Below are 18,350 nucleotides of genomic sequence, written 5' to 3'. Positions count from 1 at the left end.
GTAGTATGGTGTCCAGGAAGGAGGTAGTCAGTTGCTCTCCGGGTGTTGTGGGAGTGAGTATCCTTAGCTCTTGGTAACTCCATTTCAACTGTCTGGACAACTACAGAGTAGATGTACAGTGCTATGACAGTCATGAGTTTTAAAGTCTTAAAAGCTTCTCTGCAGCTTTCAAGTGGTCCCAGATCTGCCAGTGTCCTTATTGCCTTTTTTTGGAGGAGTAAGATCTTGCTAAGATTATGGGCAGATGTTCCTCCCCATACTGATATACCATACCTTATATGGGATTCAAAAACAGCATGGTAAGTTGTCTTTGCCGCTTGCAGTCTTCCTATCCACTTAATTCTTCTTACTGCGTAGATTCCAGATCCAAGCTTTTTGGTCAAACTGTTAATATGATCAGTCCAGGTAAGATCACCATCAATCACTATGCCTAATAGTTTTGACTGTTTTTCTATTGTGATGTTTTGGACGTTAGGCACTTGATCTTGTCTTCTGCTAAAATTAATTTGGGTGGTCTTTGTTGGGTTAATTGCCAGGTCATTTTTCAGGCAGTACTGCAGAGTTTTGTTTGTTGATGTGACAATGTCTGCATGCAGGCCCAGTGTGGAGTCATTTTTTATAAGAAGGGTTGTATCATCTGCATACATAATAGTTTTTACATTGTCAGTGTTGATATAATGTGAAAAATCATTAGTAAAAAGTACAAACAAAAATGGACCCAATACTGAGCCCTGTGGGACTCCTCTATTCACTGGAGCTGTTTTGGATCTGTAAGTACAGCTTTGTCCATTTGCAGTTTTCTTTACTTCAACAATATGCTTGCGTCCCTCGAGATAGCTAGCCACCCAGTCATTTGCTCTGCCTTGAATTTCTAGTGCGGACAGTTTCTTAAGAATCAGCTCATGCCCCAAGCAGTCAAAAGCCTTACTGTAGTCTAAGAGGACTGCTGATACATAATTATTGTCTTCAAGTTGGTCGATGACGTATTCAGTAAGGCTTGTGATGGCACTGATTGTAGATTTTCCTCTGAGGAAGCCGTGCTGACTTTTTGTTATTAGGTCATAGTGTTCAAGGTGGACCAGCATTCTTGAAAGTGCAATCTTCTCTATGATCTTTGAAAAGGTGGAGATCAGTGAAATTGGGCGATAGTTTTCTGCTTTGGTTGTGGAGCCTTTTTTGTGTTTAGGGTAAATTTTGGAGAGTTTCAAACCAGATGGAAATTGGCCAAGATTAAATGATTTATTTATTATGCTTACAAGTGGGGCTGCTAAATGTGTTGCACAGTGTTTTACTACTTTCGATGGAATTTCATCAACACCACAAGAGAGTTTGAATTTCAGTTACTGAATAACTCTTAGTACTTCACTGGATTCAGTAGGAGTTAGATTTAGTGGTTCACCTTGATATAAGGTGAAGGCATTTCCAGTTAGGGGGAGTATGTTATTGTTTTGAATCTCGTTACAGGATTTTTCAAGTGTTGTGTCTGCAATCTGTGAGAAGTAGAGGTTTAGATGTTCGGCTATAAGATATGGATTGTTTTCTATCTTGCCATCTATTTCTAAACTCGATAAAGAACTGCATGATAGTTTGTTTTGTTTTTCTGAATTGATAATCTCCCAAAGAGCTTTGGACTTGTTGTTTGATTGAGCTATATGTTCAGCGGCACTGTTGCGTTTAAGGGTTCTAAGTTTAATGTCATACGCTTTCTTTTTTGAAATCATTGTTATCCTGTCGCTTTCATTCCCCGTCATTTCATACTTATAGTGTGCTCTAAGGAAGTCATCTTTCATCATCATAACTTCTTCATCATAGTAGATCTTAAGCTTAGATTTACGCTTTGTTCTAGTTCTTTTCTTTGGGCAAGCATGATCCAGTGTTCTAGCCATTATGGTTTGAAATGATTTGAAGGCTTCTTCTGCATCAAGGGCATTGTGAACGGAATCCCAGTTTTCTAATGCAAGTGTAGCTTTCAAGTTTTCAAGGTTTCTCCTACTGTAGATTCTTTTGAATGAGCTTCTATTTTCATGAGTACGTTTTAATCCTGGATGGAAGCTACATGATTGTCCTAAATGGTCAGATATTCCTGTTTCAGTAATTGAAAAGCTTACTTTATCCTCTGATAGGTTTGTACATATACAGTCAATGGATGATCTTGAGTTGTGAGTTATTCGAGTTGCCGGCAGTGGAAGATGTCGGATTCCAGTGAATGTGTTAATACACTTGCTGATCAGACACGCAGTGAATGTGTTAATACACTTGCTGATCAGACACGCAGTGAATGTGTTAATACACTTGCTGATCAGACACGCAGTGAATGTGTTAATACACTTGCTGATCAGACACGCAGTGAATGTGTTAATACAAAGTCTGTTCATTCATGACAGTAATATTTCAGCAATGTTTCAAAAATTGAGTTTTATTGTCGAACACTGCTCCCCAGTTCCAGCAAACAACTGTTTGACACTGGTTGTGATATCGCTCACGTTCAAGGATCTGTTTGCAATAAACTGTTTTACTGTCTAACACTGATCTCCATTTCTAATGTATAACTGTTTTGACAGTGGTTATCACACCATGCTCCACATCTGTCACAAACTCATTGCAACAATTCTGTGAACACAGCCCTAGTAATGGACAGAATAACCACGAAACACCAAGAACAAAGTTGCATGCTTCACGTCCCTGATAGCAACATAGTCGAGATATAAATGGTAGAATCAACTTTTTGTGAATAGGTACAAACAACTCACGTGTTTGTGTCCATCAATGCACGATAACGAATCACAAACTCATGAAATTTGTAGTACCATATCAGGCCCGGTATACCGATCTTAGTTCTAGATCTACAACAGATGAATCTACAATTAAAGTCAATTTAATAATGGATATTCTCAAAAGAACATGAAGCATATTCTGAACCTTTTCTCAATGTATAAATATTCAAGGCTAGTTACCAACCTTTCCACTTTTCAAAACTAGTGGACACCGAAAATAAATTATTGCACTGTGGATGAATACAATATGTCTAATATTCTAACCTGAACGTTCTGCAGGCCGGGGATGGAGGCCAGGGCTCCTTGCACACTGGCCAGGTTGAGGTTGATAGCGGTGGGTGAGGGGGCAGGAGGAGGCTTTGGACTAGACGAGGGATACGAGGGGGGTGTGGACAGTCGCTCTAGCAACGCAGAGTTGGAACTGCTGGCTCCTGGCACGGGGTTGTCGGCAGATGGTGTCCCTGTAACCACAATCACTTCAGCATTTTTTAGAGGCAGCCACGAATTTAAAAAATTTAAATTTGATAGAAATATTATATTTACTATTGCTATTTTCATATTGCACATCTCAGCTTTATATATGTCTACATCATAGTATTCTTCTAATGCAAGGTATCTCTACTTCACCATGATAACATTTGGCTAAACCTCAGTGTTCTTGTAGTATTCTGGAAGAATTGAAATCATGCCACAGGTGAAAATGAATGTTACTAACTTTCATGGATTCAAATGTACTTTCAAATGGATGCTACAGAATTGTCAAGCACTGTCTTAACATCTTTTTACTGCAACAAAATCTTTCATGTGAAACATTTTTTGGGAAATGATATAGAAATTGTTGAGAATAAAACCACAGGATAGTAGTTCAAGGTATATTTGGATCTCTGGAGTATCACAATGATCTGTTGATGTACCTGTGATATTTATCTATATTACAACAGTGTTACCTGCTAGGAGGGCAGAGAGGCCAGGCATGGAGAGGCCCAGGCTGGACGAGGTCGCAGCAGGAGTAGAGTCCGACAATCTCCTGCCACTATACTGCACTGTCGCAGGCACTATCCTAGCCTTCTGCTGAGTTAAGGGAGGGGAAGACAGTTGGTTCGTTAGGGACGACAACGACACTCGCACTGACTGCGCTTGCACTTGGTTCGTCGAACTCGACTGGGGATTTATCGCTATCGACCGAGGGTTAATTAAATTGGTTAATGTCATTTTCCTAGTCGTTAACACTTGCTGTTTGGACGAGGGAGATATCACATTGTTCAACAGCTGGTTGAGGGTAGGATTGGCGGCAGCCGCAGAGGACCCGCTGTTGTTGTTCAGCAGGCTGAGAATGGCTGCATTGTTGTGGTGGTTGTTGGACTGTTGGCTGGCCACAAAGTTCACTGTAGGGTTGGCACCACTGGCAACATTTACTGCACTCGCTGCGGCAGCGGCGGCGGCGGCTGCTGCAGCTGCATTAGCTGGAAACCAGAAATAGTAGGTATTAGAATAGTATTAGAAGTATAGAATATTAGAATACAAAAATGTTGTATTCCAAATTGACAACAAAGTTGAGTTAAAAATAACTAAAAATTACTCAAATTCAACATTTATAATTTGTAATTAGAATAGAAAATTATATTTCTTAAGAACAATTGTATGATCAAAAAAGCTTATCTGTTTATAAATATATAATATACAACTTCTGCTTACAAGAATGTTCTAAAATCTTTATGAATTAAGAACCAATTCTTATTAAATTTGGTTGATTCATTGGTACCAGCTGAGATATTATTTTTTTACCGTGTTTTCCAAAGCCAACGGTCATTGCGTTCCTATGTAACTATGAAACCTAGTAAAAACCGTACATAATTCTGCAAAAGATATTATTTATAATGTTTTTAGAAAACAAACTTGAATGAATCAAAACTTTCTTTAGTCAGTAGCTAGGTGTACCAGATGTCTTAGATACGATTTTAACAAATTTCAAATTATCCATGGCAGGACACAGGTAAGATACAGTACAATGAAGTAGGGAAAAGAGTCTTCAAAAGCAATTTTTTTTTCAAAAAGAAAAACCAGATAAGATTTAAATTTTACGTAATGAGTTGAAACACTACCTGCAGTTACCTATGACTGGCTAGTTATCAGGTTACTGTACCTGCGGCCTGCTGCTGCTGCTGATACTGCTGAGCGGAGTTCTTGAGATCATTGGCTAAAGCACTGATGGCAGGATTGGTCATGATCAGTGGTTTGCTCGGTTGCTACAACAGTACATAAACACATCATCGTATCTGTACGTAAAGTTGTGACAGTGTACGTCACCAAACTCTACACTCTACACTCGAAGCAGCCGACTGACCTGAGTCTGGACAGCCACAGGGGTGTGAGTGGAGGGGGAAGCCACGTCACCGTTAGCCAGGGGCCCGTTCTGCACGGCTACCGATGTTATCAGACCGTTGATTGTCCCTGAACTATCTGCCAGTGCCTGCTGCTCTTTCTGGGCTTGCACTGCCTTCTGAAGCTTCAGCTGCTGTTGTTGGTTCATGGCACTCAACACCTGAAATATGTCAAATAAATTGTGTTTATTAGCAATTCATATTTTCACCAGCCCTAAATCATCTTAGGACAAAATCAATGTTAATAGAAAATTTGTGTGAACAAAATTTTAAAATATACAAAGAATGAAAAAGTAATATTTTTGAATGAGTCTTGCATTATGTAATGAAACCAAGAAAACTTTTCTATAAACTATAGCTTTAATCAACAAAATTCAACTAGATAACTTTAATCTTAATGTATAAACAATTACTTAATGTTTTTCTTTAAAAAAACAACACACACAGATGATGTAATCTTGTTTTTACAAAGAGTACATTATAACATTCTCCTCCACTGAATTTAGGAGGTAATCATTGAAACGTTCGGAGATCCTTCATATTCTTGATCCTCTTCGAGGAGAACCTCTATTTTCTTGATTAAACTGTTCAGATTTACCTTCAGTGTCTTATGAAGAATCTTCTTTATTTCCTTGTGATGCATCTTCATTTCCATGCTCTGCTTCTTGTTTTTCCGAGCAATTGGACAAGTCTGTCACAATTACACTTTTATCATCTCTGGAAGCTAAGTGTTTTAATGAGACGGTAGATTCCCTTCCATTGGAATAACGAATCAGTGCTTATTGTGGATTTGCTTCTACTAATTTAACTTCATGAACAGTAGTTCACATTTTTTGCCGCTTCTCACATTTTGTCTAGCTAGTACTTGCATAACCATGCTGGTAGAAGTACCATTAGTCGATCAGCATGGATGTAAAACATTCTCTCGTGTGGAATGCAGTTTGTTGCTGTGCATGGTAAAGAGTGTATCGAATATAGAGACTTTGGAAGTACAGAGTCCTAGTATCGTTGGTGTAGTCCTTTTGATTTTAGTGACAGTGTAACGGTCTTTCATGGAACTCCATTAAACCTCTCAGTTTGTCCATTTCCAGCAGGATTGTAAAGACTGGTTTAACTTGAATCAATCCCCTTTAGATGAAAATATGTCCTTATTTCATCGGACAAAAATGGTTTGCCTCTGTCAGAATGGATCTAGATTGGGATCCCATAAACAGAGAATAAGTTTTGTACACATTATATCACAGTACTTGAAGTCATCTCTGTGCAGACCTGAGAGAATGGGAAGCGAGAGTACTCATAAAAATATTTAACATAAACCGATTTTTACTTGACAATGGAAGTGGTCCTTTGAAATCAATGTTCAGTCTTTCAAAGGGTGAAGGGGCTTTTATCGAAGTGTTGTTTTTAGAATCTAGATTTGACCTCTAAACAAATAGGACAAGATAAAGTAATTGATTTGATATCATTGAAAGAATATGGCAAATCTTTGCTGTGTACCCAGTTATTTCTGGATAACTTAATTCTTATTCTTATTCTTAACAAAGAGCCTGGTTTGACATTTCAAAAATCTTTTTGTTGGTTATAGAGCCATTACAGATCCAAGAGAGTGTACCTGTAGATATGTTTTCTTTACCAGGTCGATATTAAATGTCATATGAGAAAGGAGAAAGCTCTAGTCAAAAGCGTAAGATTTTGTCATTTTTGATTCTGGTAGAATGGTTTTGGTCAAAAATGAATAATAAAGATTTCTGATCAGTTAAGAAAATAAATTGTCTCCCTAACATAAAATGTCTCCTTTTCTTAATTGATTCTACTATGGCCTGAACTTCTCTCTCTTCTGTCAAGTATTGTTTTTCACTTCCAGACAAAGTCCTAGAAAAGAAGGCTGCAGGACGTCCATTTTGTCTCAATGTAGCAGCTATTTGGCTGCAACTCCTGAAGCATCAGTTTTGACTATCAACTGATTTTCTGGTTCAACAGTCACAAGAAATGATCTTTCAATATCCTTCTTAATGTATTGAAAAGAACCCAGCAGCAAGGAAGGTGGTTACAGTAGGAAAATTCTTACAGCTTACTAAACTTCCAATTTTATCAGAAAACTTTGGTATCCATTTGGAGTAGAATGAGAACAATCCAAATGTTTGTTTCTGATAAGTAGCATCATGAGGCAGAGGCATGACCAAAAGTGGAATCGAAAAGTGTAATCTCTCTGGATCGGGATGCATAGTTTTATTTCTGATTTGATAACCAAGGATAGATATAGTATCTGCAAATTTACATTTCTTCAGGTTTAATCTCAGACTGTACTCATTATCTACAGTAATAATCTAAGTTTTTATCATAATCTTGTTTACCCATTCCTCCTATTGTAACAACATCAAAATAATCAAAAGTACTTCTGAGATAATCTTATTTATTGTCCTTTGGAAAGCCAAAACACCACTGGTTACCCAAAAAGGAATGTGTTTAAACTGATACAACTGTTCATTACCTTCACAAGCAGCAAAGTTTTGTTGTGCCCTGGAATCGGTAACTAACGATAAGCACTAGACAAATCCAATGAACTGAAAGTAACAAATTTAGAAATTTTTAACATAAGTGATTTGATATCTGGCAAAGGGTAAGCACCCAATATTGTACATTTATTTACTGTCCGAGAATAGTCTATTACAAGCCGTTTCTTGTGGTTTCCGTTTTTGGTAATGAGCACTTGAGCTAGCCACGGAGAAACACTCTCCTCGATAACACCATCTTTCAGAAGAGCCTGTATTTCAGATTGTATAAACTTTTCACCTTCCCCAAAAAACCACCTCGTCTTAGTTGCAACAGGTCGACATTCTTTAGTCTTGTATTGAAATAGTAATGGTGGTTCAACATTAGCACATGTAACGTTACAAATGGAGAAAGACGATCTCGGTTGCCCAATCTATACAGTAACACTAGTATGTAGTTTCTTGATATCATTTCATATCAGACATAGTCTTTCAATAACAAGCAATTTGATTGGTTTACAAGCATTGTCTTGTACACACAGATCCACCTTAACACGTTCAATGCGGTTGCGGTAGATCTACTGCACGGCTGCCTCGCGCCAGGCGCGCATGACGTAGATCTACTGCACAGCGCCATTGTTTTAGAAACCCAGTCAGTGTGCTCTCAGCACTCGTCGTGTATGGTTGTCCGTTTTGCCGCTCGTGGGGATATACTTTTCCCGCGTTTTTGTGGTCGCCGTTCTCAGTTAGCGTTTTGTGGTTAGTTTTTTAGACTACTTCAAATTTTACCGTTTTTGTTGTGTGTTTAGTGTTATTCTTATAATACAATAGACATGGATTTGCCTCCTGGAACTAGTGGAATCCAGAATAGACGTCAGTTTGTGGCTAATAGTGATTCTGATTATGAAGACGACCCTGGTGTCCCTGGTTATGCTCCGGACCTCGACGATGAACAATACGAGACTGATGAGTCAGAGGTCGAAGAACCCAGACTATGACGTAAGACCACCACAATGGAGTACTCAAACTATAGGTATGAAAGATGTACCGTTTACAAAAGAGGAAAAGTTTTTAGTCCCTTTGCCTAATGAGATTACCCTACCCAATCAATTTTTTCTTGTTGCTGGTGGATGTGATTTTTTTGGAGGGCATTGTGGCTACTACGAATAGATACGCGTTGGAGTTATTCTGTGGACCTACTCTACAACCCCAGGCTCACGAATCCATAAATGGAAAGACATTACCGTGGAGGATCTCAAATGTTTTATTGGCCCTATTGCTGCACATGGGAATATTACAATTACCCCGAATACAAGACTATTGGAAAACTTGTAAGCTGTTTTCAACGTGCTTCCCCAAATTCATGGCCAGGGACAAATTCATGCTTATTTTGCGATGCATTAATTTTGAAAGGTACCCTAACCCAAACAACAGAGCTTCTAAAGTACAGTTTCTAATTGACTACTTCAACAATAAAATGGACTCAATTTATTATCCTCAAAAAAATTTGTGCATTGACGAGGGAATGGTTTTATGGAGGGGACGGTTGTACTTTAGGCAATATATAAAAAGGGAAACGCCATAAGTACGGCATCAAACTGTACTGTTTTGTGGGACCCCCATGGCCTAATACTTCGTTTTTTTATGTATTGCGGAGTTTTTAGATGATTACGGTGGTAAGGGGCATGCAGCCAATGTTGTATTGAAGCTGATGCAAGGGAAACTCAATTGTGGCCACAGTTTATTTATGGATAATTATTATAATAGTTTTACTCTTGCCTCAAGCCTGCTCCGTAGGAATACATATTGCACTGGAACTCTTCGGCTGGACAGAAAATACGTATCTCCTGAAGTCAAATCGGCAACCCTGAAAAAGGGTTGAAACCATCGCCCGCTACGCCGAAAGTGTTGTTGTCGCCAAATGGAAAGACAAACGCGTTGTCTCTTACATATCCACTGAATTTGAAAATGACATGGTGAATTCAATTAATCGAGGTGGTTTGGAGAGACTAAAACCACTACCAATTGTTCAATACAACCATTTTATGAAAGGCGTGGACCGCAGTGACCAAATGATGTCATATTATCCTTGCGAAAGGAAAACACTGCGGGTGGTATATAAAAGATTTTTGTCCACGTAATTCAGATGATGTTAGTGAATGCACACTATCTCTATAACGAAGTTCGCACATCAAGTGGAGAAAACAAAATGCCATTGTACGACTTCCGTCTGGAGGTTATTGACAAGCTACTCCCGGACGTTCCCAAGCCTCCTCGACCTCTGAAGCGCCGCCGCGTCCCCCATGTACCCTCACGGATTACAGAAAAAGTGGCTTGTGGAAAGAGAAGTAAAACAAAAGAGGTGCAGAGTTTTGCTATGCAAATGGCAGAAAGAAATACGTGATGTGGCAGTGTTTAGAATGTGATGGACAGCCTGGGTTGTGTGTCCCACATTGTTTTGAGACCAATTCCATGACTAATGAAGCGTACCTTGGGGAGGATGGTTGGGTTGTAAATAGTAGTTTTTAGTGTTTTTTATCAATATATTTTTAGTTATACTAAGTGATTTTGTTCCCAGTATTATTATAAACAAATCGTTAGTGGTCTGTTTTTCAAAAACAATAAGGAAAACGGTGCGCGCTTCGAAGAGAGACTGGCCCCAGGAGCGTGTGCGGTAGATCTACTGCACGTTTTCAAAATGGCGAAATTCGGCTCTTTTTGGTGTTTGATGACCTTTCTGTACCAACCCGTGTCACAAACAACTAAATTGGTAAGTGAATACTAATAAAAAAAAAAATTAGCCTCTAGCAACATACATTACTTAATTTTTAGCAGCGAACGTGTTAAAATGCTCTTTACAAACAAACTTCACACAAATGAATGCTCTTTAATTGGTGAAACGAGTAACGTTGATGCCATCGACACCTGTTTGACTTTTGGACATTTTTTAAGGTTTTAGCCAGTACAAAACTACTGTCAACAAAAAGATTACAACTTCTATTATCAATTAAAAATGTAGCAGAAATTTTATTTATATTTCCGGATTTAATTGCCTTAGATAATACTTTGTGTTTTACTGTTGAAGTTAATACGGAACATGTTGTTAAAGAGGCTGAACTTATTTTAGGTTTTCTAAGATTCTTAGATAAACAAACTTTGAGAAAACTACCAGTTTTCGAGCAACCTTTACAAATAGCATCTTTTTGCGGGACAGTCATCTCTTGAAATATGTCTTGCTCTTCCATAAAAGTAACACTTCTGTTGGGATCAGTGTGCTGATACAGCACTAGTAACACAGTTGTCTTTTTCAGTTCCTATTTCGTCTGTAAGAATCTTTAACGTAATATCAAAAAGCATATTTTTCTTAGGTATTAATAATGTTTCTAATGTTTTATAGCATTGTTATCTTTGCAGTCAGATTCATATTTTTCATACCACAGAAAATTTACTAATACTCCAAGTTTTTTTATCTTCTTTGACTTCAGCATTTTCCATAAATGTATTGAATGTTTGAAACTAATATTTCCATTGTTTAGATGCATTTGCTGTTTCTGGGCTGCAGGCAAATTTCTCAGGTTACAGTGCTTTTTACAAACTAAGGCTTTAATCAAGCAAAATTCAACTAAATAATCTTTACATACAATCTCAATATATAAACATTATTACTTAAAGTTTTCTTTAATAAAAAGATAATCTAGGTTTGTTTTTACAAAGTAAATTATATACCACATTAAGTAGTTTTGTTTTTGATTTTTCCTACACTTTTACACATAAACCCAAGAATTTCAAAGACAAATTGTTTAAGAGTAATTTATTAAATACAAAAGTTAACTAAAATTAATTTATGTAAACATTTTACTAAAATTTTGTATGATTGTTAATACTTTGTTGATGAGTTTGTGCTATAAGGGTTTTATCAAGTCTTCCTTTTAGAGCTTTATTTTTATATATAGAAAAACACTGTTGGGAGAGTTTTAGTTTGTTACTATCTGCTTTAAAAAAACTACAGGCATGTAGTAATGTTGACTGTTGCTTGACTGTTAATTGTTTTATATATATATAAAACAATTATTGGACTTCTTAGTATAAATTTGCTTTAATATTTCGGCTTTGGCGTTTTCAAAAAGGTATAATAAAAGGTATAAAACAAAAATAACACAGCATTTTTATTATACCTTTTTGAAAACGGCAAAGCCGAAATATTAAAGGAAATTTATACTAAGAAATCCAATAATTGTTATAATAGAGCAATTCTGCAATTATACACCCGAAGTGAATATATATATATATATATATATATATATATATATATATATATATATATATATATATAATCTTCCTATATGGTAAATAATGTTTCAATATATAAGGTTAATTTGACAGACTTTTAAGAAAACATTTTATAATCAATTAAGAATGTTTCAATAAAAACGTATTGCTCATGTTTAAATACATTGAATGACTCAATACAATTACTCCATCATGGCTCCATTACTAAAATCTACTTTCATGAATAATATGAGGACTAGTCTACTGAAGAATATAAATTCACGTATAGATTACTAACAAATAGATAAAGAGGTTTATGTTTTGGCAAATAAATCTATTGCAACTCTTTCTCGTTCAGACCAGAACTCTAACAAAGGTATCAACATATATCTGAAATGAATTTGGTGTTTGGTTTTGTCCTAAACGAGTGTCACAATAAAAGATGTAGCCTAATTATGGAAAGTAAATCTTCACTGACCCTTTTCATTCTGATCGATTTTACTGTGGTAAAAGCTGTAAGTATATGGACTGTAACAGTTATGGCCAATAATAAACACACAAAGACATTTTGTTACAAAAAAACAAGACGCATACCAACAGGTTTCATGTGCACTGCAAAGTTGTGCCTAAATGTGGTACAAGATAGGTCTCTGTTCAATACAATTCAAAAATGAAAACTTAAAGAAACTTTAATCTGAATTCATATTGTGTTTTTTTATAATTCAAATCGTGCAAACTTTGATTTTGAAGACTGCTTACAAACTAACCAAAGAGGTAAAATAATGAGATTTAAATTTATTTTATTTTATTTAGTCCAGTGTTCATAAGACAGAGTGCCCTTTCAAATGAGAGGGTCAACATTTAGTTACATTGTAATTAATTTGTGATGTACACTAATCACATTATAAAAGCTAACACTAATCTAATCTTGTTATTATTTTTACTTTTGGTCTTTTCAATGTAATTGAGTTTCAAATTTGGGTTTCCAAAATTTAATCAACCATAAACTTGGACAATTTGGATGCAGAATGACTTTTTTTTTGTTCTCTTAGGACAAGAAGCTTATAAATTGCACTTAGTCATGTAATAACCTTTGCGCTGCTTCTGGAGTGACAGGATATTCAGGATGGGTAAGGTTAGGAAGTAGGAGCCGCCTCCTATCGAGATCCATGAGGAAGAATTAGGGCACTACATCTCACAGTCATGTCTCCCCGGAAGAAGGGGAGTAGCCCAGTCAATCTAGGTAAAAAATCATGCAAACCCGGAAATGCGAGGTATAAAGCTGAATTTTGGCACAGATGTTCTTTATGATATCCTTGACCATATACTAAAAGTCCCCTACCGTCCCCTGTGTGCTTCTTACGGTATAACGAAAATAGGGGGGAGGGGGGCGAATATTACTTAAACGCTTACTGCTTTAGAACGGTAAGATATACAGAAATATAAAAAACTGATTTAGATTCAGTAAAATGTGGCCATTAATAAAGGTCATGTGATAAAATGTGATAACTGTAACCGTTAAGCATTAATAATTTATTTATTTATTGTTTTACTTTCTTTTTAGCTAGAATTGTGTTATAATGCTATATTCTAGTGTTATTTCTTGATGTAACAAAGTTGTAAAAGCTCTATTACATGTTAATAAAGTATACACAACTTATAGACAATCGTGAGTGTTTACTTAATAGCGAAGCCGGACGCCCGCCGCGCCGGCACGGTGCGATGACAGCGGTTGCGGTGCGGCAGAGGCACAGTCATCGCTGACAGGATTCAACGTGAACGGCGTGTCGCGCATGCGTTCTTGAACATGTTTACAACTGCACTGTAGTTGAGGCGGAGTGCCCGTTCTGTTTACACCCAGTGCGTGCGTTTTGTTAATATTTCACGTTTTGTGCGTGCGTGTCTTTTGAAGTGATGTTAGTGTACTTTCAGATTGGTTGTATTTTTTGCATTAAATATGGAAATAGATTGTTTTTTGTGTGCCCATGGCTTTGGTGCTGGTTGTGATTCTAAAAACACACTGAACATTGTTAGCGTAACTGAGAAAGGTGTAGAAGGACTAAAAAGTGCAAGTGAAAAACGCGGAGATGGCTTACATGACAAGTTTAGTACAGTTACAGACCTGAAAGTTCATGATGTTTGCCGAAAGAATTATACCAGACCTACAAGCATTAAGAAGTATATATCTAAAAATGTTGGAAGTGAAGTTTCAAGTTAACCGTCAACCTAGTAGAACAAGATCTACAGAAGTAGAAGGTTTCGATATTAAAACTCATTGTTTATTCTGTGCTAAGCATATAGATTTCCAAGCAATAAAAAAGCGGGCTTTAAAGTATAGGAATTCAGCTCATCACGTTGAAACATTGACAGTGCAGACTAGAATTCTCAACATTGCTTGCATTCGTGGTGATGATTGAGGCAGAGAAGTAGACACACGTGTCCGTGCAGCCGGTGATCTAGTTGCTGCTGAAGCCATTTACCATGGAAACTGTTTAACTCAGTTTTTTAAGTTAAAAAGAATACGAAGTCCGATGATAATGATTACAAACATGATGCCTTTTTAAAGTTGTGTAATAGGTTAAATGAAAACGACGAATGCCAGTACAGTTTAGGAGAACTTTCAGATATCATGGACACTTTTTTGGATTGAAAAGATGGATATACTACTAAACATCTAAAGAACAAACTTATTGACCATTATGGCTCCGATATAATTATTACTGACATACCTGGGCGCAGTACAATAATCAGCTTCCGAATGGCAACACATACAATTTTACATGATATGTGGTATGAAGACAGAAAATCCAATCCCGAAGAAGAGCAACTGAGGATAATTTCTGCTGCTGCTGAAGTAATTAGATCAGACATTCGCGGCTGCGTTTACAATCTTGGTGAGTATTCTACATTGCACCCTGATTGCGTGGATTCACAAACTCTAATGTCTTTAATACCTAAGTCCCTTCAAGTATTTCTTAATACTGTAGTTAAGTATAAGGGCACCAATGAAGAAAATACTGAACTAAAAAAAGCTGCGATAGGCCATGCTATTATAAGTGCATGCAGGCCACGCTCTTTCTTATCACCACTTTTGATAGGTTTGAGCATGTATGTTCATAACCATTATGGTTCAAGGCTTTTGGTTGATATTTTGAATAGACTTGGTTTCGGAGCAAGCTATACTGAAGTACAGCGTTTTGAGTATTCTCTTATGGTACAAAAAACGGTAGAAAGTTCCGTTCAAACTTCAAAAAATGTCAAACATTTTCAAAGATCCAACTGCTGAGCCTGACATGTTAACATCATGTGGAGAACAATACTTTCTTGCGATATACGGAGATACAAAGTGCAAAACATTAAATGAACTAAGGTACTTTATGTTCAATAAACTGATAGCTAGACAGAAGATTACTTCAAGCTTTGATTTGTCTGTTTTACCACCCACTTCAGATGCCGCACGCTTACACACCTTGCGGGTTTACTATCAAGTGCAGAAATGGCTTGGGAAGGATCTGGATGTTCATGGGGTTGGCTTGAAAAAGACGGTGTTCTTGTACCACAATCTATGACTTTGCCACCGGCACCTGATAAACTCTTGAATTTCATTACATGTGATTGCAAGAAAGAGTGTGCCCGATCGTGTGATTGCATAAGGTCAGGATTAGCTTGTTCGGCAATGTGTGCTCATTGTCAAGGCAGAGACTGCAACAACACACTGCAGACAATTGATTTAGAGGAAGAGGACGTTGATAGTAACTAAAGGTCAGTTTTAAACAAGATAGTGGATACAACACACTGTTCAATACAATTGCTTTTTGACATACGGTTGTACATTTTAAAATCATTAAAATAAATTAAAATTGGGTATCATATTGAATATAGTTAATATGATTTGTACAAATATTATTTTAAATTAATAATATTTTATGATTGTACTTAAAAATGTAATTGTTAAACCATTAAATTTTACTGTATTCTGTACATTATTTATTTAATACCATGCTAATGTTATACTTTTTAGACCATTGACCACGTTCATTCTACATACTTCAACTGGAGTTTATTCATATACCAGTTTATTTCCCAACTGAAATATACATTTAAGGAAAGAAAATAAAGTGTAGTGTTGACGGAAAACCATTGATAAAATAAAAATATAGGAGAAAAAAACTTCAGTATTAAAACCTTAATAATAAAGAGTAAATCAACATTTTTTTGTTGGTTAACAATTTTTCATGCACTAACTAAAACTGATTAAAAGAAAATCATCATAATATTTTGTAGCTTATATTTTTCTGAATTAAACACAGTTGTTATTTTTCCTCCATCTGCTTTTGTTCTCGAGTAATGTGCGTTTAAGTAAGCTGCGCCCCCCTCCCCCCTTTATTTCGTTAAAACGGGGAACGCACACGGGGGACGGGCGGGGACTTTTAGGATGTGATTTGGTATACCATAACGGACATCTGTGCAAAAAATTAGCTTTATACCTCGCATTTCCGGGTAAAAACCTAGATTGACTGGGCTAGAGGCCAGCTCTGAACCAGCCTCTCCAGTCAAAGTAGGCAGGGGGTGCTAGCACACTCTTATTGAGGCTAGCAAGAACCTCTGAGGTTAGGGAACAAACCCCACCAACTCCAACAGTCATCTCCCAAAGTAGGACTAGACCTATCGAATTGCCCATGAACCCCAGAATCTCAACATTTTGGTTAGAGATGTGCCGCTCCTGGACATCCATAAGATTGCCCAGATTTAAGTGACACATCGGTTTTTGCTGTGCCCAGTGTGGGTTCAACTGGAAGGTATAAACCAGCCAGAAGTGATCCCTGCCGGGTCAGAATGACCATTACAGGTCTTCTGTATTTTGTTATAACTCTTACAAAGACTAATTCAAGAGGGAGAGCCATACTTGTTTGAGCGTCTGCTGTTGCAGAGCAGCCATCTTGGCGTCCCGCTCACGCATGCCGGCCGTACAGATGACCCTCGCCGGCTGACCCGGCACCACATGAGTGATCCTCACAGACTTGCGACCCTCCTCTGTGAAGATCTCCGTGAACTGCTGGATGTAACGATTGGCTTGTGCTCGGGACCCCAGGCTAAACCTGTCATCCAATGTGTTATCTAAGTTGTAATTCTAAAACAGATGGGACCTGGGAAGCCAAAAGAAAAATTCCACTAGCAAGACCTAAATGCAGATGATGGGACAGGACGAGGGCAGGGACTGTGTAGAGCAGTGGATTGTAGGTATGAGCCGACTCACCTGCAGGAAGCACCGTTGCTCTCGCCCTCTCTGTACTCCTTGTCGACATACAGTTGGCCCAAGTACTCACAGTTACTGGGCCTTTGCATTATCGACAGCTTGATGTAGTAGACTCGGCCTGGACCACGTTCCGTCTCCAGGATATACTCCTCTACCAGCAACGGTGTACAGTCTATCGTCTCTATGGGCCTGTCCAGTGGCTTGGCGAACCTCTGCACGTCACTCCAGTAGTCTATACTGCTACCGCTAGTAGTGCTGCTTGTTCCACCGTTTACCTCCACCTTCTGTACAACACGAGAAAATTTCTTATTCTATTACTAATATGAAAAATATATGAGTTTTTGTAGAAAGAGAACTACTTTGAACCATATGTACTTATTTTATCATTAATCGTATTAAAACTACTTTCATTATTTTTTAAGTTGATAGACTCCCTGAGCTCATCAGGTTGGGTATGGACATCTATCTAAACCAAGAGTTAAGTCATAGACTTCAAAGTCTATTTTTTAACTCTACAAATGAATTTTGCTTCTTTTTTGTCTACTGCCCTATACTAGTGGTTACCAAACCTTTAAGTGACTGAACAAATTTAAAGCTCATTAACCTTTCTGTGAGCTACTCCAAAAGTAAGAAAATAATACAGTTGTTTATACTTTAACTTTAACTTTAATTATACTAGTTTAACTTTAACTTTAACTGGTATAATTTTAACTTTAAATATACTAGTTTATACTAAATAAAGTTAATAGCATCAGAATTTAAATAAAAATATTTGCACTAGAAGACATCGTTTAACGTGAGGGGTGACATTTATTTGTCATCCATTGTTCTGACAGGCTCATACAGTGTACTAGTTCTCTAAATGTTGATCAGTCAACTGGTTCCTGTACCTGTATTTAATAAATGTCATACTAGAAAATGAAATATCACTCAGACATGTTGATCTGAACATTGCCTTCACTTGTAAACCAAACTAAACAACAAATTGGATATTTTTCTTAGGAACGCATATTTTCATGAGTGGCTTTACTGAAAGGATGCTCTGAAAGTCTTTGAGTATACTACTGTACTAATAGTACTGTTGTGTTGCCTTCTTCAATCTACTGGACAACACAAGTAGAGGATTATTCAGCACCAATCTCTACAAAAGGGTATATGCCAAACTCTGCTACAGTAC

At 37.2% G+C, this 18,350-nt stretch overlaps 1 protein-coding gene across 7 annotated transcripts in view; it reads right to left on the bottom strand.

The window, feature by feature from the left end:
* Positions 1-18,350, bottom strand: part of LOC124357955 (transcription factor SPT20 homolog) — a 50,863-nt gene that overhangs the window by 20,713 nt on the left and 11,800 nt on the right. For all 7 annotated transcript variants that reach the window (XM_046810108.1, XM_046810111.1, XM_046810112.1 and 4 more), the window contains 6 exons: positions 17,174-17,457; positions 16,823-17,015; positions 5,119-5,316; positions 4,918-5,020; positions 3,722-4,237; positions 3,039-3,235 (listed from right to left, as the gene is read on the bottom strand). In XM_046810108.1, the coding sequence (XP_046666064.1) occupies positions 3,039-3,235; positions 3,722-4,237; positions 4,918-5,020; positions 5,119-5,316; positions 16,823-17,015; positions 17,174-17,457 (1,491 nt within the window). The remainder of the gene's footprint in view (positions 1-3,038; positions 3,236-3,721; positions 4,238-4,917; positions 5,021-5,118; positions 5,317-16,822; positions 17,016-17,173; positions 17,458-18,350) is intronic.

This window comes from Homalodisca vitripennis, chromosome 3, assembly GCF_021130785.1.
Source record: "Homalodisca vitripennis isolate AUS2020 chromosome 3, UT_GWSS_2.1, whole genome shotgun sequence".
NCBI classification, from domain to species: Eukaryota; Metazoa; Arthropoda; class Insecta; order Hemiptera; family Cicadellidae; genus Homalodisca; species Homalodisca vitripennis.
This window is presented reverse-complemented; position numbering and strand designations above follow the sequence as displayed.